Here is a 22,838-nt window from a genome sequence, read left to right as displayed (position 1 = left end):
ACCAAACCGCTCTCTATCATCTTTGAAAGATCTTGGAGAATGGGTGAGGTGCCTGAAGACTGGAGGATAGCCAGTGTCACTCCGGTCTTCAAGAAAGGCAAGAAGGAGGATCCAGGAAACTACAGGCCAGTCAGTCTCACCTCTGTCCCTGGAAAGGTGTTGGAACAGCTTGCTCTGAATGCCATCTCCAAGCAATTGGAAGAGGAGGTGGTTATGAGGAGTAGTCAGCATGGATTCACCAAGGGGAAGTCATGCTTGACTAACATCATTGCCTTCTATGATGGCATCACCAGCTGGGTAGATGCGGGGAGAGCAACGAATGTCATCTACCTTGACTTTAGTGAGGCTTTTGATACTGTCTCCCATGACATCCTGCTAGCAAAGCTGAAAAGTGTGGGATAGAGGAGTGGACGGCAAGGTGGGTTGAGAACTGGCTGACTGGCCGAGCTCACAGGGTGGTGATCGGCAGTGCAGAGTGCAGCTGGAGGCCTGTGAGTAGCAGTGTTCCCCAGGGGTTGGTGCTGGGTCTGGTCTTGTTCAACATCTTCATCAACAACCTTGATGAGGGAATAGTGTCCACCCTCAGCAAGTACACCAATGATACAAAGCTGGGAGGAGTGACTGACATGCCAGAAGGCTGTGCTGCCATTCAGCGAGAACTGGACAGGCTGGAGAGATGGGCAGGAAGGAACCAAATGAGGTTTAACAAGAGCAAGTGTAGAGTCCTGCACCTGGGAAGGAACAACCGCATGGATCCGGGGGGGTGGGGAAAGCTCTGCAGACATCTCTTCGTGTGCAGGTTCTAAAGAACAGGTCAGAAAAATCCTGGTGCACTCTGTAAGCAGAGGTAAACAATTTTTTTTTGCCGAGGTTCATCACAAACACGTTCATGTCTCAGTCTAATGCTCTAGAAACATAAGTTCCCTGTACAAATCCAACCACTGCATTAGCACAGAGCCTGCCCCACAATCAGAGTAGGAAAATGCAGGCAAAGACTCTAGAAAGTGCCTTCTCTTTCCAGGCAACCTCTGCCCTGACCTTCCTCTGGCAAAGTCCCCTCAGAAATGCCCTGGGGGTGCTGTGAAGCTGTGAGCAGCCTGCCCCAGGCAGCAGCCCCTGCACAGCAGCAGGACCCTGCTCTGTCCTGCCCTGGGGGCTTCTTCCGGGGGGCTTCTTCCACCCGCAGCTTCTCCCCACGGCACGGCACGTTGGTCAGCTCCTTGGACAGGCTGAGTGCTGAGCCTGGTAGGCAGCAGAGGCCCTGCACCAGCGTACAGCAGGGACAGCAGGGACCCTGCTCTGCACCACAGCCCTGGCCACCCCTGTCTGCACCCCAGCTGCACACTCTGCAGCCCGCCCAGAGTGCAGGAACCGCTATGCCCTGTCCCCCTGGATATGGGGCAGGGGAGCTCCTCCACGCTGCACAAGCCATGAGACATCCTGGCAGGTCCTGTCCATTCAGAGGTGTACAAGCTGAAGGACACCCTCCTAGAAACCTCACCTGCATTGTCTTGCAGCAAGAAACTTACCATGCCAAGAGCTGTGAAGGTTTGTTCTGCACTGAGCTCTCCTCTGCCCCCACACTCATTCTGCTGCCATTAATTCCTTTCTGTCTTGGTGACTGCAGTCAGAGCCCACAGCCCTGTTGTGCTGTGCAGAGGGGCTGCTCCTGGGCAGAGCTGTCTGTCTGCAGCACTGCCCACTTGGCAGGAGCTCCCTCCAGCCCAGGAGCCTGACCCAGTTCAGCAGCAGAGGCCCAACCCAAGGTGTTCCTTGGTTTGTCCCATTGGGCTCCCTGAAGATGTCCTTGGGGCTATGGCTCACAGCTCCTGAGAGATCTATCCTCCTCTGCAGAGGTAATGTGGATTTAAGGTATAGCTGAAGAATGGCTTTTACTTTTCATTGAACTGCACGTTCCTTTGTTTTGGTCTGTTGGTAGTTAAGAAGCATCCTTCTCTGTCCACAGGCTGGTACTTCTCCAAGAAAATCAGGCTAATGTGCTAAGTCTTAAAGAAGTAGTTATATATTTTAGTGGAGATAGCCCAGATTTTAGCAAAGCTGATCAAGTCCTGGGTGACTGATGAGAGACATGGTGGCTTGGCTGGTAGGGACGAAGACCACGCATACAGTGTCTGACAGAAAGGGTTCTGATTTCCCTGCATATTCAGACTCTGTTGGGAGACACTCAGGATCATTATCAGATGGAGATTGCTGATACCACTTCATCTCTAAACAGAAAAATGAAGGAGTGTAGGAAGAAAAAAAAATCCTTTCTTATTGGTATCTAGTATTGAAATCTTCTGCCTTACACTACAGCCCTGAAATCCCCTCATTAGCTGCATAGGTACTAAATACTGGAGGGTATTAGGCACAGTCTTGGCTCTTTAGAGTTTTTGCACGATAAGGAGCCCTCTGGTGCCCAGTTATTGAACTGCAGGTGCTGGAAGATGGAGCAAGGCTCGAAAGAAGTCAGACACAAACCTCCCAGGTTCTGCAAACCTCCCCACTTTCCTTTCAGAAAGCATTAGTGGGCCCCTGAGGGCCGTCACTGAAGAGACCGTGGAGGGAACGCTCGGACAAGGCGCCCATCCCTGGGGAGTGCTGAGGTAGGAGGTCAGAGACATTGGTTACAGGGGGAAAACCAAATGTGGAAGTGGCTCTGGTGGCAAGTAAAAGCCCTTCATGTTGTTCACGAAGCAGAACAGCCAAGCCCCGGCCCTCATCCCCTGGCAAGGGGGATCGTTTCCTTCAAGGGATACTCAATGTCTGCTGCTGGGGGCAGTGGGATATGGTGTGCAATTCTGAGTGGAGGAGAGCAGCAGGCTCTCTGCTTCCTGTGCTTCCCAACCACGCTCTGACCCTGGGATCTCCCAAGCTCTGCTGATGTCTCTCTGTCCTCACTGGCTGTTTCCTCTTTTTCAAAGTTATGTTTTCTGGAGTATTTGCCAATGCCTGTGAGTTCTTTCAAAGCCCTGCTAGTGCTCTTCCTTCACACAAAATATCCCAGTCTCAATTTTTTCTTGTCTCCTCCCTTCACAGCTGTTGTGGGTATGCTCTGCTCCTGTACTTGGCACAAGTCTTAGGTTTATGAGCCACTACAGGCCTCAGTGTGATCACTCTGTGAACCGGATAGCTCGTTAACAATGAATACCTAGGCACAGCTCCTTCCAGGAAACAACTTGATAAGGAATCTGAGCTGGACTACAAGCCAATCACTTTATCTAATAAATAGGAAAGGAAAAGCCATCATGGCAGCATTCCCTGTTATCTACAGAATGTGGTGAAGTCTGACGCTGTCTCACTCCCCTGGGGAGGGCTAAGTTGTGGGGAAGGATTGCACAACCTGACTCCTGAGCAAATTGGCAAAATACCGGAATCCTGGAAAATTACTGACCAAAAGACAATGGTTTTGCGATCCAATAAATAGCAATCCCAAGCAAGAAATCTGGGCTCTCCAGGGACCCAGTGGGCTGCACCCTTGATCTCCCCCTGAGCTGGGACGACTCCCAGGGAACCCCGAGGGAATGTGCTCCTCAGGGCTGACTCCTCGAGGAACAAGCTGTGGTGGTTTTAGTTAGCTGGGCAGCTGAGCTCCACCACAACTGCTCTCTCACTCCCTGTCCTCAAAAGGAAAGGGGGACAAAATACAATGGGAAGGACTTAAGGGTTGAGATAAGGACAGGGAGATCACTCAACAATTATTGTCATGGGCAAAACAGACTCAGTATAGGGAGATTAATGTAATTTATTACCTATCACTAACAAGCTAGAGCAGTGAGAAACTAAAAACACCTTCTCCCCATCCACGCTCTTCTATGTGCTGTCCCCTCCGCCCTGAGTGAACAGTATCCCCCTGCAGGGGAACGGGAAATGGGGGCTGTGGTCAGTCCATGATGCTTCGTCTCCACCGCTCCTTCACAGTGACTCTATTCCCCTGCTCACACATGGGTTCTGTCCCATGGGATGCCTTCCTGAACTGATCCTCTGAGCAATTCCACGGGCTGCAGCTCCGGCCTGGAGCCTGCTCCTGCAGGGACTCTCCATAGGCCGCAGCCTCCTCCAGGCCAGGTCCCCCTGCTCCACCACAGGCACCTCCATGGGCTGCAGCGTGGAGATCTGCTGCACTGTGGGACATCATGGGCTGCAGGAGAACAACCTGCTCCACCACAGGCCTCTCCACAGCCTCTGCAGGCTTTTCTATGCTGTCCCACACATCTGAAGCCTGTAGACACCCACCTCTCCTCCCCAGATTGCTCTCAACCTAGCTTTTCCATAACGTTTCTCCACTCTCACCCACCTGTTCCAAGAAACACAAAGCCATGGGCTGATCACAGACACCCTTTAGGTAACCTCTGGCATCACAGCACTATTCTTGAGTGACATTTCCTCCTCAAGCGCAGTCCCCACCTTCCAAGCTGCACTTTGTGGCAGTCTTTCCCTTCATGCTGTTTCCTATTAGCAAGGAAAGCTCCATCATCTTGAAAACCATCTTTCCAGTAGGCATCCTGTCCCATCAGCCTTCCTGTGGCCTTTCAGGAGACCAGTCCGAAGTAACCTCTCCATGGTCCTTCAAGATATGTACCTTTTGCTGGCTTCTCAGCTTCTTGTGTAAGCCATGTGCCTCCAGCTGTGCAGCTGTGTACTCAGGTGGAAGGGACATGATGACCCATATCCAGGCCCTCTTCCTGTATGGCACCTACCAGGTGTGTAGGCAGAGGGGATCTCACAGTCAGTGTGCCAACCAGGTGATATCTGCTGCCGTATTGAGGATACTGATAGATCTGAGCATGAACACACAGATCCTCACCGTGAGTCAAAGGCTGACCTACCTGCTTCTCCATGAAAAGTGACCTCATAGTCCCTTTCCATACCACGTTCCTGCTGCTGGGCTATCAAGGCCAGAGACAGAAATGGCCTCATGGTTACCTTTACAGCCATGTGCCTCCTGCTCGTCCAGGTGAACCTCACTGGAGTCATAAAGCTGAGGAGTATGTTTTATTTTTTGGTAAATTGTCTCGTGTTTTAGTGTTACTTGTTTTAAAATAAGAAAAAAACATTCTGTGACTGTGTGCAGCCAGTTCACTAAGGAAAGCAGGTGGGATTTGGAGCAAAGGAGCAGTGGAATCTGGCTGCTGACTTCAGTGGAGAGGTCTGGTGTAAGGAAAAGTGGTGCAAGCCCCAGGTGGCCCATGAGAGAAATGGCTGTCCTGGTAAGGTGAGGAGCAAGGTTGTCCATCCAGTGACTGGCTTCAAGATACTGCTTTTCCAACCTACCCAGTCTTCCTTAGGAGAAGCACCAATTAGGGAATGCTGCTGTCACTGTTTGCCTAAACTGAAGACCAATGAAAAGTACCTGATTATCAAGTGCTCATTGAAGTTTTCCACTTTAACTACCCTTCCAGAACTTTACTAATTAGGTGTACAAGATTTAAAGGCTTGAAGAAAATTGTCGAGATGTGGCTTGTTAGGCCTTTCTGCATTTTAATGACCCTATGGTGTATTTAGTGCTCTGGTACCTCAGATACTGAGAGAAGATTGAAGAAATCTCTCAAGGAGCTCAAGTTAGAAGTAAACACCAAAGTCTCTTGGAGCATTAAATTGGCCCCACTGAAGGTCATTAAAGACAAAGCTTCTCCATGGAATTGATAGAGCAGATTATCTGGAAACCTTGATTACAGATAGGCAAGGGCACTGTCCAAGTGGCTGTTATGCTGAGAAAAGCCTTCGTTTGGACGAAGGAGAAAGGTCAGACCCTGACCACAGGCCTGGGAAGAGAGGTCCTGTCCCTCACCCATGAGGCAGTGAGATGTGGGGTATGTGATGGTGAGTGAAGGAAAAAGGTATGACACCACAGGACCTGTCCACAGAGTCACGAGGAGGCAACGAGGCCCCAGTGTCACGCGGATAACGTGTCTCCTCATAGGCCACAGTGGCAGAGACATCACCCATAGCCAATGGGACAAAGACCTCTGTCCTGTTAGGGCCTCCAGCCTTGCCAGTGCCCTCTACCATCTCCTCTGCAAGCTGACCTACACCTGCCCCTGTTTCCCTGCACCCTGTAGACACCTATCTCCTTTCCCTACCCAGGGCATTTCTGTACATTCATGAATGTTGCTGAAGTCTCACAGACGGTTCCTTGAAACACAGACATGGTCTGATCCCAGACTCCCTTTGGGTGACTTCTGTGCTCTCCTTTGAGGGACATTTCTTTCTTCCTCATTTCCACTCCCCACCTTTATAGCTACACCTTGTGACTGTTTATCTTTTTCCTACTGTTTTCTACCGCTAAGCCAAGAACCACCATCTCAAAAACCACTCCTCAAATAGGTGTCCCAACCTATCAGTCTTCCTGTGGTCTATCATGTAACCAGGCAGAAGTTGCCTCACAATCATCTCCCAAGCTATGAGCCTACTGTTGGCCTTTAAGCTTGTAGGATAGACATAACCAAGCCATTGCACAGATCCCAGCCAGGAGTCAAGGGCTGATCTCTGAACTGCTTCACTAAAGATGACCTCACAGCCCCTTTGCCTGCACCATTCCTCATGGTGGCCTATGAGCTGCAGAGACTCGAGGTGATCGGTTGCAGGGCAGACACGTATTGCAGCAGGTCCAGTTGATGGGCAGAGGCCCATGGGATGAGGTTCAGCATGGCTCTGTGCCGGGTCCTGCACTTTGGTCACAACAACCCTATGCAGTGCTACAGGCTTGGGGCAGAGTGGCTGGAAAGCTGTGCAGAGGAAAAGGATCTGGAGGTGCTGATTGATGCTCACCTGAACATGAGCCAGCAGTGTGCCCAGGTATGGCTAAGAAGGCCAATGGCATCCTGGCTTGTATCAGGAATAGTGTAGCCTGCAGGACCAAGGAGGTGATTGTCCATCCCCCTGTATGCTGCTCTGGCAAGGCAGCACCTCGAGTACTGTGTTCAGTTTTGGGCCTCTCACTACACAAAGGACATCGGGGCCCTGGATCGCATCCAAAGAAGGGCTACAAAGCTGGTGAAGGGCCAGGAACACAAGTCTTATGAGGAGCAGCTGAGGGAATTGTGGTTGTTTAGTCTGGAGAAGAGGAGGCTCTGGGGAGACCTTATTTCTCTCTACAGCTACCTGAAAGGAAGCTGTGGGGAACTGGAGATGGGCCTCTTTTCACAGATAACTAGCAATAGGACTAGAGGGAATGGCCTCAAGTTGCGCCAGGGGAGGTTTAGGTTGGAAATTAGGAGAAATTTATTCTCAGAAAGAGTGGTCAGGCATTGGAATGGGTTGCCCAGGGAAGTGGTGGCATCAAAGTCCTTGGAGATGTTCAAGGAAAGGTTGGACATGGTGCTTAGAGACATGGTTTAGTGGGTGACATTGGTTGTAGGGTGATGGTTGGTCCAGATGATCTTGAAGGTCTTTTCGAACCCTAATGATTCTATAATTCTGTGATTTTTGTGGCCCTTCTCTGGATTTTTTCTAAAATATCCATGTCCTTCTTTTGCTGGGGTACAAAAGTTGAACACAGCTATTATAATAGTAATATCACAATGATCGGGTGAAGTCCCTGGTGTCTGCCACAAAGCAGTCTGACACTGGGCTGTCCCCTGTTTGGGGAGTATCTTGGCAGGGAATGCCTTGGATGGTCTCAGCTGAGTTTAGGGAAAACATGAGCTAGCACCGAGGAAGTCCTACAGCATCCTGGCCAGAGGAACAGGACCACAAACAGTTGGAAGAGGGAACTGATTGTCCCTCGATGTTACGTACTAGAGTACATTGAGATAGCCTGTCCTGCTTTGGTCTTCCCAATAAAAGAGAAGCTTAAGTGACTTCCTTGGAGCGTATCCAGATCTTTCAGGGTTGACACTTTCAGGCAGGTGACACCAAGCTGAGTGGTGCAGTTGACATGACAGGAGGAAGGGATGGTGTCCAGAGGAACCTCAAGAGGCTTGATGGGGCATTAACCAACCTGATCTAGTGAAAGATGTCCCTGTGCACGGCAGGGGAGTTGGACTAGACTGTCTTTAGAGGTCCCTTCCAACCCAATCCCTCCTATGATTCTATGATTTTATGCTTCTATGATTCTCTGCCTTCACTTTCTCTGCTTTCACCATGCTCGCTCACCAAGACAGAACAGAAATCGGGGCCATGGGGATCCTCAGCCAGCTCCCACATATCTCAGGTCTACCTTCCCTGTGCCTACTGTGGGTGCAGTCCTCCCATTGTGGGGAATTGCAGAGTCCTCATTCCCTGCAGACACCTCAGCTTAGCACATTATCTTTGGGTGAGTCCACTTTGGGACATCTTTCACTTTGTGGGCTCCAGCCATTGGCCTACCCATGGAAAAACAGTCCTTGGAGATCCCCCAGGCTCTCCAGGCTGCTCCACACTTCACTCCTTAAGGACATCATCTGCGTGTCACATGTGCCCTGGGAATGAAGCTCAGTGACCATACACAATCTGCATTATCATGGGACACCTATGGATGACTTCTCAATCCATCCCTGGGTCTCCAGTGGCTGCCAATATCAATATGATCTTTTGTCTTCCAAATCCAACCATAAACAACCCTAGAGTGGGTGTTCACCCATTTGGGTGAAATAGCTTGAGTTTGTTGTTAATACCATCCTTGGAAGAAGAGCCCAGCCTTCAGGCACTGCACTGGAGAGATCCCATTTAATTACAGACATGACAGGAGAGCAGCGGCTCTGACACAGTGTTAGGCACACTTTTATAGAGGCTTCAGGTGAGACTGAGAAAGTTGCTTCCTCAGGAACTTAGATGAATCCAAATATAAACATAGGAACATAATACCACAGATTACTACAAAATAATATCAACAGCAGTACTAATAATAAAAATCCAAACAAAAGGACAAGAAAAAGAAAGAAAGAAAGAAAGAAAGAAAGAAAGAAAGAAAGAAAGAAAGAAAGAAAGAAAGAAAGAAAGAAAGAAAGAAAGAAAGAAAGAAAGAAAGAAAGAAAGAAAGAAATGAACACAAAGTACAGTCCAGACATAGGATAACCTGAGAATCATTAGCATAAAGTGATGGGAAATTTATCACAACTGAGAAACATTCGTGAAATCACTTTCTTTATGGCATCCTTGAGCTCCTTGTTCCTCATGCTGTAGATGAGGGGGTTCACTGCTGGCAGTAGCACTGAGTACAGAACTGTTGTCACCAGGTCCAGGGATGGGGAAGAGATGGAGGGGGGCTTCAGGTAGGCAAACATGGCAGTGCTGAGACACAGGGAGACCACAGCCAGGTGAGGGAGGCACGTGGCAAAGGCTTTGTTCCTTCCCTGCTCAGAGGGAATCCTCAGCACAGCCCTGAAGATCTGCACGTAGGACAGAAAGATGAAAACAAAACAAACAGAAGCTAAACAGACACTAACCATGAGAAGCACAACTTCCCTCATGTAGAATTGTGAGCAGGAGAGCTTAAGGATCTGGGGAATTTCACAGAAGAATTGGTCCACAGCATTACCTTTGCAGAGAGGTAGTGAAAATGTATTTACTGTGTGCAGGGCAGCATTGAGAAAGCCACTACCCCAGGCAGCTGCTGCCATCTGGGCACAAGCTCTGTTGCCCAGGATAGTCCTGTAGTGTAGGGGCTTGCAGATGGCAATGTAGCGGTCATATGCCATGACAGTGAGAAGACACAATTCTGCTACAATCAAAAAGAGAAAGAGAAAGACCTGGGCAGCACATTCTAAATAGGAGATGGCCCTGGTGTCCCAAAGGGAGTTGGACATGGATCTGGGCATAGTAACAGAGATGGAGCCCATGTCAAGGAGGGCGAGGTTGAGGAGGAAGAAGTACATGGGGGTGTGGAGGTGATGGTCGCAGGCTACAGCTGTGATGACGAGGCCATTGCCAAGGAGAGCAGCCAGGTAGATGCCCAGGAAGAGCCCAAAGTGCAGGAGCTGCAGCTCTCGTGTGTCTGCAAATGCCAGGAGGAGGAACTCAGTGATGGAGCTGCCATTGGACATTTGCTGCCTCTGGATGTGGGGATCTGTCCAGAGAGGAAAAGGCAGTGAGAGGTTAGGAGAGTAATCAGTTTCTAAACTAATTCAATTTCATATCAAAGTCCCCCAAACTGCCTTTAACCTTCCAGGAAGAGCTTTTTCAGGTGCCTTACATGACCTCTGTTTGAGAGTATCTGAGGGTGTTACTGGGAGCAGGGCAGTTTAATGGGGACTGTTTAGCAGCAACCGTTAAATAAAAGCAGAGGGTGATCTCAGCATAAATCCACTTACCATATCAAAGAGCTTTTCAGCATTGTCACTCCCAATTCAACCAAATTCTGAACAGGGCTGTAGGGATTGTATGTTTTGTTCCCGTGTCTGCACCAAACATTGGGAAGTGTTTTTAAGGCAGAAATTCTGGACATCTCTACTGCACTGTAACTGAAACCATGTAGGTCTTGTGAGGCACAGGTACTGTTCCTGAGCCCAGAGTGAGGAGAGCTGGTTTATACATCAGTCCTGGCCTCAGCTGCCCACTCCTGGCACCTCTCTGAGCTGGGCAAAGATCACACTCAGACATTTCCCTGCAAAGAACCTGGACACTGCTGAGATCAGAGGAATCCAGGTTCCAAGTTCAGATCTCCAAATCCCTCACCTGTCTCATCGCACTTGAGGAGGGCTTCACTCAGCTTTTCCTCCCAAGCAGGGCTCATTTCCACCCAAAGGGCTCATTGCAGCTGCCCAGTGCCACTTCCATGGCCTTAGCACCAAGGTGTCTTCTCCATGGATCTCCAGGAGAGCACAGAGATGCTATGGGAGAACTGTACCTTTGTGGAGGGCAGCCTGCAGCCCAGGAGGACCCTCCAAGGAAAGACTCCAATGTCTTGATGATGGGGTGTCCTGAACAGCAGCATACACACACACACACACCCGTGCAGTGCCCAGAGCCTTCAGGCTCGATGGGGACAAAGGAGGCAGGGAGAGGAGGGGAAACATGAAGAAAAGCTTCTGGTGGCAGCTCTCCCTCACTGCCTGCCCATGTCTCTGCTGCCTGAAGCTGTCCCTGCCAGGAGCTGTTTCTCTGCCCCCATGTCTCCTCCTGTCCTCACAGACATGCTCACAGACCCCATCCCGCATGCCCTGTGCTCAGCTTTGCCCTGCAGACACCTTCTGAGGACAGGGCACTGTCTATGGGCATCACGGCATTTTCAGATCCTAATGACCATCTGAGAAAAACCCTGAGGGGACCATAAAAGTGAGCGTGCAGTGTGTAGGCTGAGGGGTGTGAGGGGACTCTGAAGTTCGTCACTGACGTATTGATCTGCAACTGCAATTCTCTAGGAGTCTCAGCCTCCCATACAATCCTGACAATCCATTCTCATGTAACCTCTCTCCCCTCCACAGCAGGAATCTGGAAGTCCAAGCTCCAGAAAGTGTCTGCCCCTTCAGGTAGCCCATGCCTTGCCCTTCCTCTTGAAAATCACAGAATCACAGAATCACAGAATTCTATGGGTTGGAAGGGACCTCAGGAGATCATCGGGTCTAACCCCCCTGCCAATGCAGGTTTCCTACAGCAGGTTGCCCAGACAGGTGTCCAGGCAGCCCTTGAATACCTCCAGAGAAGGAGACTCCACAACAACCCTGGGCAGCCTCTTCCAGTGCTCTGTCACCCTCACCAAGAAGAAGTTCTTTCACATGTTGGTGGGGAACTTCCTGGGCTCCATTTTGTGGTCATTGCCCTTTGTCCTGTCCCCACAAACCACTGAAAAGAGGTTGGCCAAATCCCTCTGTCTCCCACACTTAAGGTATTTGTAAACATTAATAAGATCCCCTGTCAGTCTTCTTTTCTCCAGGCTGAACAGACCCAGTTCTCTCAGCCTTTCATCACAGGGAAGATGCTCCAGGTCCCATATCATCTTTGTGGCCCTCCGCTGGCCTCTTTCCAGGAGATCCCTGTCTTTTTTGTACTGAAAACCCCTCAGAAATGCCATTCTCTAAAGCCTCTTCTACTCCACACAGGAGAAAGAGGGACAGTCATCATTACATAAGCTATCAGCCACTGGATGCACCAACTTTAGAAGACCCCTTGTGCAACCCCATCTGCATTGCCCTGCTGCCAGAGACTCACTCACGGTGTAACAAGCCTGCAGCTTTGTCCTGCCACACGCTGTCCTCTGTTGTTGCACTCTTCACAGACTTTAACTTCTCTCCTATGCTCTCCCCTTGTAACCAGCACCTCATAAGCGCTGCTGTGCTGTGCAGAGGAGCTGCTCCTGGGCAGAGCTGTCTGTCTGCAGTGGTGCCGGCTTGCCAGGAGCTCCCTCCAGCCCAGGAGCCCAGAGCAGCCCAGCAGCAGAGGACCTGACCATGGCATCACTTGCTCTGTCCCATGGGGCTCCCTGGAGATGTCTCCAAAGCCTCAGGGCTGATAGCTCCTGAAAGGCAGCAGGGTCTCTCCTGGGGTGTGTAGTCTGAAGCAGACTGAAGTAATTCCTGACCTTTCCTCTCTGAACGTGGGAGAAACTGACATTAGGAGTGTGCTTTGTTCTCAGATTGTGGCTGTCTAACAGGAGGTACACATAATTCCGTCCCTTAACCCCTGTTCCATACCTGTTGCCTGGCAGAACACCTTGGCCATTACAGTCAGGGATCATTTCACCTCTCTGAACTTCCTTCACAATTTCTTTAAGCAACTAAAAAAGAAGCATCTAGCTCATTGGTGTCCTACCAGGAGACAGGGCACCATAATGCCCTAGAATTTCCCATGGAGAAAGGGGAATGGGACAGTCAGACATCATTGACTGAGTTTTTCATACTGTGAACACGAAACTTTCTCTACCCTTAGATAAACCTCTTCCTCCTCTCCCACATGACCAGCACGGTGACTCATTAACGTAGGTTCCGTCTCTATTTGTATGCATACTGGGGTCCTTGGGTGGTCTTTTGCTGAAGGCCAGAAGTCTTCCTGCTGCTTGCCTTCTGGCCTTTCCTGTCTGACAGACTTCAGCAGTCAAGACAGTTCTTGCTGGTTCCATTATCTATGCATACAGTCTTTTATTCCCTTAATCTTTGGGTCGTTAACATACAATAGTGCTAGCTAAGACCTAGGAATCACCAAACTTTATCTTGTTCCCTGTCTTAAGTACCCCCTTTTCTTTATCCTAAGCAAATTCTTTTGCTTATAAAACTCCTTGATTCAAAGTTTTCATAAAATTATTACCAGTTTCTACTTGGTGCTTGTTTCAGTTACACTTACAGGTTTCATAATCATCTAGTCCTTTCATACAGCAACAAAATGCACACTGTACCAATACAAAGGTTAAGAATGCTAGTAAAAGCAAGAACACTATTCCTATAAGCAATTGCTTAAGCCAAAAAAAGTTAGGTAGCCAAGAAGTCAGTTTGTTCCATAATTCTTGAATCCATGAGGTGTCATCTTGAACTACCTTGTGTAAGATCTTGGTCTTTTCCCAAATATTTTTGAGATCAGTCTCAATTCCTCCTGCCTCATTTACATACATACAGCAACAATTTTTCTCGTGTCTTTTGTCAGTACACCCACACACAAAACAAGAAACCACTCCCATGTATCTGTAAATATGGGGGTTTAAAAAGGTATTGGGGATAGGTTGTTCCCAGTCTAAGGCCGCTTTCTGTCTGCCAGGTGTTAAACTCCTCCTAAATAAATTCGCTCTCCCCCCTTCTTAGCAAATTCCCAGGGCTCAAGCCCGAACCACCAAAGAAGTGACTCTCTCCATTCTACGACTTCGATAATCAACTTGCAGGCCCTTCCTGTACTGTAAAACATATCGTTTGTCCACAGCTGCAGTGAGCAGCTGAGAGTGGAGGCTCCTCTGAGCAAAATACTTGGGGTACACCTTAGGGGTGTCTGCTCCACAGTCGATCCTGCAGCCAGGTAGAGCATCTCCTGCCTGGCTCACTGTGCGGAAAAGACTCCACGATCAGTAAGACTGTAAAGCAGGTGTGTTTATTCAGCACTGGGGTTCATCCCACCAGTGAAAAAAACATTAAGCCTGAATGGCAAGGGGAGCGTAGGAGAGGAATAATAAAAAATGTTGCTGCTTTGTCACAGAGCTTGATGTAAGGATGAAGTAAGGGCCTAGATGTCAGTGGACATTTCCAACAGCTGCCTGTGTGGGGATGCATTTATTTTTTATCACAGCAGAGCTCCACCAGAGAAGTGCCAGGTGCCAAGCTCCCCAGCTGCCTCCTCTAGACCTTTCAAGCATTTCGGACTCGGGGTCTGGGAAAGCCCCCCTGAGGCAGGAGCAGCAGGAAGGCCACGAAAGGCAGCGCTCTCCCTCCTCGCACCCACCCACACCCCGCTGCCCCCAGCGAGCCGAGCCCGGCCCCGCACCGCCCCCTGCCCGCGGCCGAGCCCCAGCCGGGCGCCGCCGCCTCCATGGGGGCTGCCTGAGGGCGGCGCACGCGCACTGGGGGCCCGCGGGCGGCTTCTGGAGGCTTCTGAGGGTGGCGGGCAGCGCGCTGAGGTGAGGGCAGCGCTCGGGCTTCGTGGCTGTGGGGACGGTGGCAGTGGCTCTGCCAGCTGGAGGGCACTGCCGTGACTTCTGTCTCCTGAAATATTTCGTTAGCTGCTCGCCTGTGGTGTGAATTCTTCGAAGCGGTAGGCTAAGCGCTGCCGTGGTGAGCGGCGTTGTGACGTGCGAGGCTGTGGCGAAATGGCGTGCAAAAGATCTGTTCTGTTCCAGTACAAGTGTGCTGTGAAAAATGAGTACAAATTTCTGTTATACTAACTTGCATGTCAAAGGTTGGGGTTCATGTCTTTATGTTCTTCTTTAATGATGTAAGCTTTTGGAGTTTTGCTGACCGCTTGGTCAGGTAGCTAGATTGCAGCAGCCTCAGTCTTCAAGATATTTCTCCTGGATGTAAGGTAACGGGCTGTATGCTGCAAGGAGGTTGAGCTAGGAGAACAAGTGTGTTGTGGCGTGCTGAAGATGGATGTGGTTGTGTGTGGTTCCACAAGAAACTGCTATCCATATGATGGGCCCTTGTCAGTGTGGATGCAAACCAGTCTTTGTTTTGTTCATTTTTTTAAGATGTTTTCTATTCTATTTTTCTTTTCCTTAAAGACTTGGAACTGGAATAGTGTCAGTTTAATATGATTGAGATTTATGGTTATCAGTTAATATTACTGAAATATACCTTATTAAGGGATAAATAAATAAAACCACTATGAAACCAATTATTTCTAAAATATTAAAATGTGTCTTAAAAATCTCTTCCAGCTTTCAGCCATGTTTAAGGTTCATTTCTTTAACACAATATTCAACTTATCGTACAAGAATCTTTACCAATGTTTTTGTAGTATTCAACAAAATTAAGAAAGCTTATTTAAAATATTTAAGAATAAGTATTTTTAAATCTTAAAATAAATAACATTTTTAAATTGAATGTGCCTGTATCAGAGAACAACTTGACAATGCCATTAGTTTAAAATACCTTCTAATAGAATTAAACACGTGATGTACTGCTTTTCATTATGAAATAACTTGGAACAAAAATGATAACTATATGGATCTTAAAAGCTTGGTATAGGTGGTGTTTCGCTGTTTGTTAAATGTCTCCCATCAAACCATTTATAAGGGGTAATTACTTATAGATCAAGGCTCTAGTGATAGCTATGCAAAGATTTACTTATTTTTTTAGGGAAATGAGTACAGATGCATGTTATTAATTTCCTTCTTACTGACTTTAGTCATACCTGGTTTCTCACTCAGAGATAAGAATTGCCAAATGGCATATGCAGCACCAGATGGTGTATATATAGTGTATGAGGTGTAAATATCATGAAAAGACTTTAAACTGTACTGCAAACCTTTCTGATGTTTCTCTACTAAATGGGAAGTGCATTCATATTCAGGGCAAATGTGTTTATTAATTGCTCCTTACAGGACCTGTCTTAGATAAATAAACAAATAAAATGGGTTCCAGGGAGTTCACTGTAGGAGCCAAACTTCTAGAAGAAAAGTGTTGTTGCATACAGGATAAAGAAAGCATGTGTTTGAAACACCACTGGAGAAAAAAAGTCTGTTTTGTGAAATGAGATTATCTCTGCTTCGTTTTTAACTGTTTTGAGTTGCAGTGAAAGCATTTATGCAAATCCCATATAGAGCAAAAAAATGTAGATTGTATTGCACAAAGTCAGTGACGTTGAGTCTCAACTTTTCTGAAGATACAGCAGAAATAGTGGAAGTAGAGTTTAACAATTGTATTCTAGTCATGAATTTCTTATATTGTGATGAAACTTCACACCTATTTTGTTCTTCAGAGGGTACAGTTTCAATAAGAACTTAGGGGATAAGGTGCGGAAAACGATTTCTTTTTTACAGGAGCAATTCATAAACAGAACTTGCCTAATGATTTGGGTTTTATTATTCATCTATTTGAATCTTTTGATGTTTATTTAGAAACCAAGAAATTCAGACAAATTTTTGGCAGTTGCTGTTCATCTACAATCCCAGAACTGTGATTCCAGCACATGAGCTTCTCTACTAATCGATCCATGTGCAGTTTATTACAAGTGTTTATCTTATTCCTGACAATCTTGTTTGTTGTCATTACACATTCTGCCTGAAGTTCTGTTAATGTATAAACATTATAGATAACTTTGGTTTTCCCCATTATATCTGTCTCCTTGAAATACTTAGGATTCCTGTTGTACTTTCCGTATCATATTTATGCCAGTTTTGAAGGAGTGGAATAAGGTGTTCCCTGAGATGTAGTGATAAAGAAAAGTGCTTGTGTGTCCTTACTTTGAGTTCTAGGATGTTATTGTCAAAGACCTGCCAGATCATGGGGGAACATGGCATTATAGCAAGTAACCTATCTTGTTTTTTGTTACTAAAGAATATTTATAACTACATGTAGTTAGACATTTAGGTTTGTTTTTTATACTGTCCTTTCAAAGAAGGAATCAGTATTTTACTTAAATATTCTGACAAAACAAATACTAGTTCAAGTAGGATGGGAATAGCATACATCTTGAGTGGGCCATCTTTGTGAACTATCAAAAGATCAATGAAGTTCTCTACGTATATCTACTATAGTCTGTTTACAATGCTCTACATTTGATTCCTTTTTTTTTTTTATATTTGCAATTGCTGAAGATGGCAAAGAACTAAATTTTCTGTTACAAACCCTAAAGTATTCAAAATGTTTGTGAAGTGCTTGTTCAAAACTGCTCAATACTTTTTTAAATGTTTTACTCTACTTCTTGTTAATCTATTTTTTTTTTCCTGATTGCCTTATTTTATGTTGGATATAAGCCATCATACTTTGACTAATCAATATCTCGTAATTTTCAGGCAGTTCATTTTATGGATGAACTGAAACATCAAAACTGAAGTTACATTCAAAGTAGTAAGATTGTGCTAATTTTTCTGTTAGAGACAGTTTTTGAGACTTAGTATGAACTGAGATCATTTTTTTTGAATGTGCATCACTTTCCAGATTATTGTTTGAAGTTTTGATTATGTGGGATGACTGGTTGTGTTTATTTTCCTAGGCCAGCCCAAAAATGAGATAATGCTGCTACTTAGTATTTTCAAAGTCTTCTGAAAGGTAAATATGCTATCAAAATCAAAATTGGCCCTTCTGTTTTGAAAAATAAGTTGTCAGAGAAATGTAGTACTGGAATATATATTTGATCGTACTTCCTTTTTTATTTTCACAGCATTCTAAAGAGAAGGGAGTTACTCAATTTTTTTTGGTGTGATTTGACTTAGCCAACAATGTGTGTAGACTTGTATCTTTACCATGCTGCATAAATTGTTAAAGGTGACTAGGTTGTTGCCAGCATGGAATAAACTATCGTGAAAGAAACTATCTTGGAAGAAACTATCTACTGCTCCAAATAGTTATTTAGTGAAGTAGAAATGCTTGTTTTCCAGTCTGTTGTCATTTCCCATGTGTGGTGTTTCAGGAGCTCATGCAGTCTTTTCCATACCCACCATTCTATTTCGGTGTGAGAGCGCTTGTTGGCGTTGCTAGAAAAGCAGCCCTTTACTGTTCTTGTCTAATCTTATTTATGTGCCTCTACCTGAAAAACAACCTACCTGCTTATTTGCAAGTACAATACAATACACACAGATACTTGAGGAGGAGAGGATGAATTTATAAAAACAGTGAAGAGTCTCCAGGCTGTTAATTTTCCATACTAATGGAACATGGCACTTTCATGATTCAGAGGTTTTCACACATCCGAGTATAATGCATTATTATGCAAAGTAAAGGTCAATAGGAAGCAATAACAACATGGAACTTGATTTCACAAATAAATATATAAATAATTTCAGTGTATGAATAAGACTGGTTTCTGTGGACAGGTCATTAAAGCTTTTCAGTTCTCAGTCTTCCTTCAAAGACTGAGGGCAACTTCATTTTTCGAGCTGTGTTCTTAATGCCTTGTTAGATTCTTGTTTCATTTAAAAGTTACAACATTTGTATTAGTTTTTCTTCCAAGAAATAAGTTGCATTAATTTAACCATTATTTCTGTTTTTGTATAGCTTGAAAAATAGTGATAATTTGATATGGGGTTAATATTTCTCCTTCTTACTTACTACTACATTTAGCAACTACACAAATCAAAGCCAAGTTATGTGCTGTAGGAGATAATACATTTGATGTTATTCTTTATGTGACAATAAAAGATTAAAAGGTAAGATACTTCTATATCTAGAAACCTATTTGCATGCTTTATTATGTAAATCATAACTTTGTAATCAGCTTAGGACTGAAAAGCATTATCTGCAAGTGAGTTTTGTCATTTGCCAGGTACAGTAGAAGCTAAATCATTAACTTATTAAAGATATTGTTTTATGTTAGTGTTGATGTAACTCTCTGGATGTGTTCCAGGAGGCAGAAATTCCATTTTCATTCATGTGTACCTTTATTTTGAAGGTATTGGCAGGCAAATGAAGTGCAAGTCTGTAGCATTGCACAAAGATACGTTGTGTAACAAAAAGTACACATTCTCATAGGAACTGCACATTTAGGTTATTTCATGCAAATTTCTTTTTGCCCTTTCAAGATTTTCTTTCATTTTTACAAATTTCTGATGAAGGTAATTTATTTTACGAATTTATCATTTATAGTTTGGCTTGGTTTAGGTCTAATTACAACTGTTAGAATTACAGGACAGGGTACAAGAAAAATCACAAATGGGACTCACAGAAAATGAATGTTATGTTCCCAAAGCTGTTTTCCTGCTAACTTGGTCTGGTGAAAGGCTGAGCAGCAGTGGATACCAGAGTCAATTCTACTCACTATAACCTCATTCATCTTTTTCCTCATTGTCCTAATCACATTTATTTCAGTAATGTGTTAAAATTTGAAGTAACACGTTAAGTTCTTCACTGTTTAAAATTATATATATATATATATATATTTAAAGAGCAGATAACAAAAATTTTAGGGCTATCAATATTTTATGGAACTTGAATTTAAAAAAGTTGGCCCGAACAATGTTATTAAATGCGTAAGAAGTGTGTGAATGCTGATATTAGTGTTAAAACCAGAGCACTTCAACTTTAAAGTGGAATTGTTGGAGATAACTTTAAATGAACTAGAAGTATCCTGGGTGAAGTGTTGTTTTTCTGTTGTTTTTGTTTGGTTTGGTTGATTTTTGCTATTCCTTTTGATTACCTGGAGTTGTAATGCACAGCTGCTTTGGAGGTTGTAACACTGAAATGCGAAGTAAAACTGTTTGTCTTTCAGAATCTGTTACCTGTGTTCAAGCATTATAATATTTTCTTTGCTTAAAACAAATATTGTCTTTGAGGTTTTTCAAGAAATATTTGATGTTATTTAAGTTGAATTACTCTGCATCCTACAATGAGATATCCCTTTAAAAATATAAATATACAGGAAGCAATTCAAGTGGACAGCTTTGTGAATTATTTACAGCATTTTCACGCCTTTTGTGTTATATTTAGAATATTTTGCAACTACTTTATTCAAGTGTCTTTAAATACCAGTTCATACTTGCTTTGGATGGGGCTTTGAGCAACCTGATACAGTGGAAGGTGTCCTTGCCCATGGCAAGCCCATGGGGTTGGAACTAGATGAAATGTAAGGTATGTTCCAAACTAAACCATTCTATAATAAGACTGAGTCCTCAAACCTTCATGGGGAGAAGTAGCTCCACTTGTCAAAATGTCTAACTTCTGCCAATAATTTGCTGTAGTTACCGTCAGACTTAAGCAGCTGTAATGTAGTTATAAAATAATGCACTTGCATCTGCTTGGATCATTTAGCGTTAAAGGCTGTTAACACTGTGGCTGTGGTCATTGCCATAGACAATAACTTTGAAAGTACATATAAAGTCTTATACCTTCTATCCGCTCAAGTCTATCAGCTTAAATGTTACTATTATTTTAAACTTCAGATATACTCTAAATAAGTATGCAATGTTGATTCTGGTCAATAAGGATTTATTATTATTATTATTATTATTTTTTATGGTATGCATTAATGATGATGTTGTCTCAAAGAACTTTGCTTGCTTTGTGGACACTGAAGAGAATACTGGAAGTCTTGCAAAAGATCAAGAGAACCAGACATCATTAAATGCTGAGAATAAACTAAACAGCAAATCAGTGGCAACTCACTGTAAATAACAATATTGACTTTTTATGTGTTCAGGTAACTTAAAAATTTCTGATTATCTTCTTAGGTCATAGTGTTTCTAGTTCTTTTCAGGAAAAGACGTACCAAAGGTCAAGCACAGATCTAAATGAAAGTACCAAATCTGCAAGTATCATATTGTGTAATAAACTGTCAAAGGTGAATTTGATTAAGCATGTATGGGACAGATAAGAAATGCTGTAGTCATCTAGCTGTTTCTTCTATGTAACAGATCTGGGAGACTGTAGTAATTATTGATAGAGTTAAATTGGAGTGGAATGTTGTTTCTTTTCTTTAAAATGCAGAACATATTTAAAAAAAAAAAAAAAAAAAAAAAAAAAAACAGTGCTAATCCTTGAAAAGGTTGTGCCTACTCTTTTGCTCCTTTGCCATGGTTTTATGAAGATTAATAGTGGGACTTTCAGTTTTCTAAATATAAAAGACAGTAAACTTTAACGCTGCCCTGAAAACAAAATGGTCCTTATGCTACAGAATGATTGATGTTTATTGGAGTTTCTTCTTGTTTGTTGAGTAGTCTAATGCCAAGTTACCTTTATCAGCCACCTGAGTGCTGCAGATCTTTGACCAAGTCATGTCTGTTGATTGCTTGTGATAAAAGATGGTTGTTAGAAAATCCCCAGTTCAGAACTGAGGATCTTTTGAACAGCCCGTTAGGGCTGTTGCTCGAGATATGACTGTGACCTAATGTTAATGTTTTGTTATGTTTTGTGGGCAGTGTTCTTGTCAAGTGCTTGAAAGAAAATTCTGCTTCATAAGAAGTTAGATACTTTTTTGAAGTTTGCTTCATTAAAATTGTTGCCTCAATCAGAAAAACATATAATTTGGTACAGAGAGAAGTCCAAAATACTTGGAAAATCCTACAGTTAAGTAAGAAAACCACTTTTACCTCGGTCCATGGAAGAAATACTTCCTTGAACAGTATTTTAGTGCAAAGAAAAACATAGTTTTCATTTCTTCTTGATAGATTACCAAAGTATTTCCAGGTTTGCCTTGCAAGGAAAAGTCAGTTGTTCACACGGACAAGTATGGTGTGTTGTGATAAATATTTGAAATTGTTATGTAATCAGAGATTTAGGTGGTGGTGTATGTTTTGAGTTACTATTCTTGATCACTCAAGAGCAAAAAATGCATATGCACTATTTTGGGCAAGAAAGGAGTTTGAAGCTGTTGATATTTATTCAAAGTACAATAAAAATAGTTCCTTTTCAACTATGGTTTGGTAACAAATATTTGATGGGGAAGATATTTTTCTGCACTCTAAACATGTTAAGTTTCTTTATTGCATCAATTGTTAGTGTGATTTAATATTTTCAAATTCAATTAAATATGAATTGATTTGTGCTGTGCTTTGATTTACTATGATGCAGATCAGATAACCCATACTTAATATGCCTGAGTTGTTGGAGTATTTTAAATTCAGTATGTAGCTGATGGAAAGAACCATTGCTTCATTCCTTGAAACTTTTAAGAAATCTTTCTTTCTCCAGTGACATTTGTTTTTTTTTTTCCCCTCTAGATTTGAGAAAGCTACTAATTTTCTGTTAAAAAACTGTTTGGGGTTATATGCAGATACTAAAAATCAAATACTGACTTCAGTTTTCAAAACTGTTTTCTTTATTTCTGTAGTCGTGTTAGAAGGTTTTGCTCCTCAGCATAGATTATGCATGAAAAATATTTTGAGAGTGAATTGGTTCTTGAGATTTTTAGAAATATTGGTGGTATTTATAAATTGTACTTACGTTGTATTAGGTAGGTATTTTCTTGTTTTCTAGTTGTACATTTGTGTTTATTTCTTCATGGTGACCTATGTTCTACATTAAATACTTAAAACTAGGTTATCTTGTCACTTGGTTATCTTTTTACTTGTTAGTGCTGCATCTACTCTACTCTCCCCCACCCCCAGGTCTCAGGGTTAAACTGCGGAGAGGGAAATCATCAGGAAGCCTTACTTATGAAAAGGAGATTAAGAGTTGTTTGATTTATTAGTTACAAGAACCATTAATACTTTCAGAGAATTTCCACAGTTTCATGATCCTCTGCTAATACGGAGGCTATTTTCAGTTTGAAATTCAGAACGTCTGAAGCCTTAACATAATTGTTTCCCCCTGTGTTCTGGTAGATTTTTTTTTTTTTTGAGTTCTTTGCAAGAGCAAAGACTTAACAAGATTTAAACTTAATTTTTGCCTTTTATCTGTCAATAGAAGATTAAC

The 22,838-nt window shown here is 44.0% G+C and overlaps 1 protein-coding gene across 1 annotated transcript; it reads right to left on the bottom strand.

Moving 5' to 3' along the window:
* Window positions 1-8,925: 8,925 nt before the first annotated feature.
* LOC137862040 (olfactory receptor 14C36-like) lies at window positions 8,926-10,023 on the bottom strand. The gene has a single exon (XM_068693677.1). It carries the CDS (start codon window positions 9,963-9,965, stop codon window positions 9,009-9,011), a length of 957 nt encoding a protein of 318 aa, XP_068549778.1. The 5' UTR covers window positions 9,966-10,023; the 3' UTR covers window positions 8,926-9,008.
* Window positions 10,024-22,838: the final 12,815 nt, after the last annotated feature.

Source organism: Anas acuta, chromosome 10 (genome assembly GCF_963932015.1).
Source record: "Anas acuta chromosome 10, bAnaAcu1.1, whole genome shotgun sequence".
NCBI classification, from domain to species: domain Eukaryota; kingdom Metazoa; phylum Chordata; class Aves; order Anseriformes; family Anatidae; genus Anas; species Anas acuta.
This window is presented reverse-complemented; position numbering and strand designations above follow the sequence as displayed.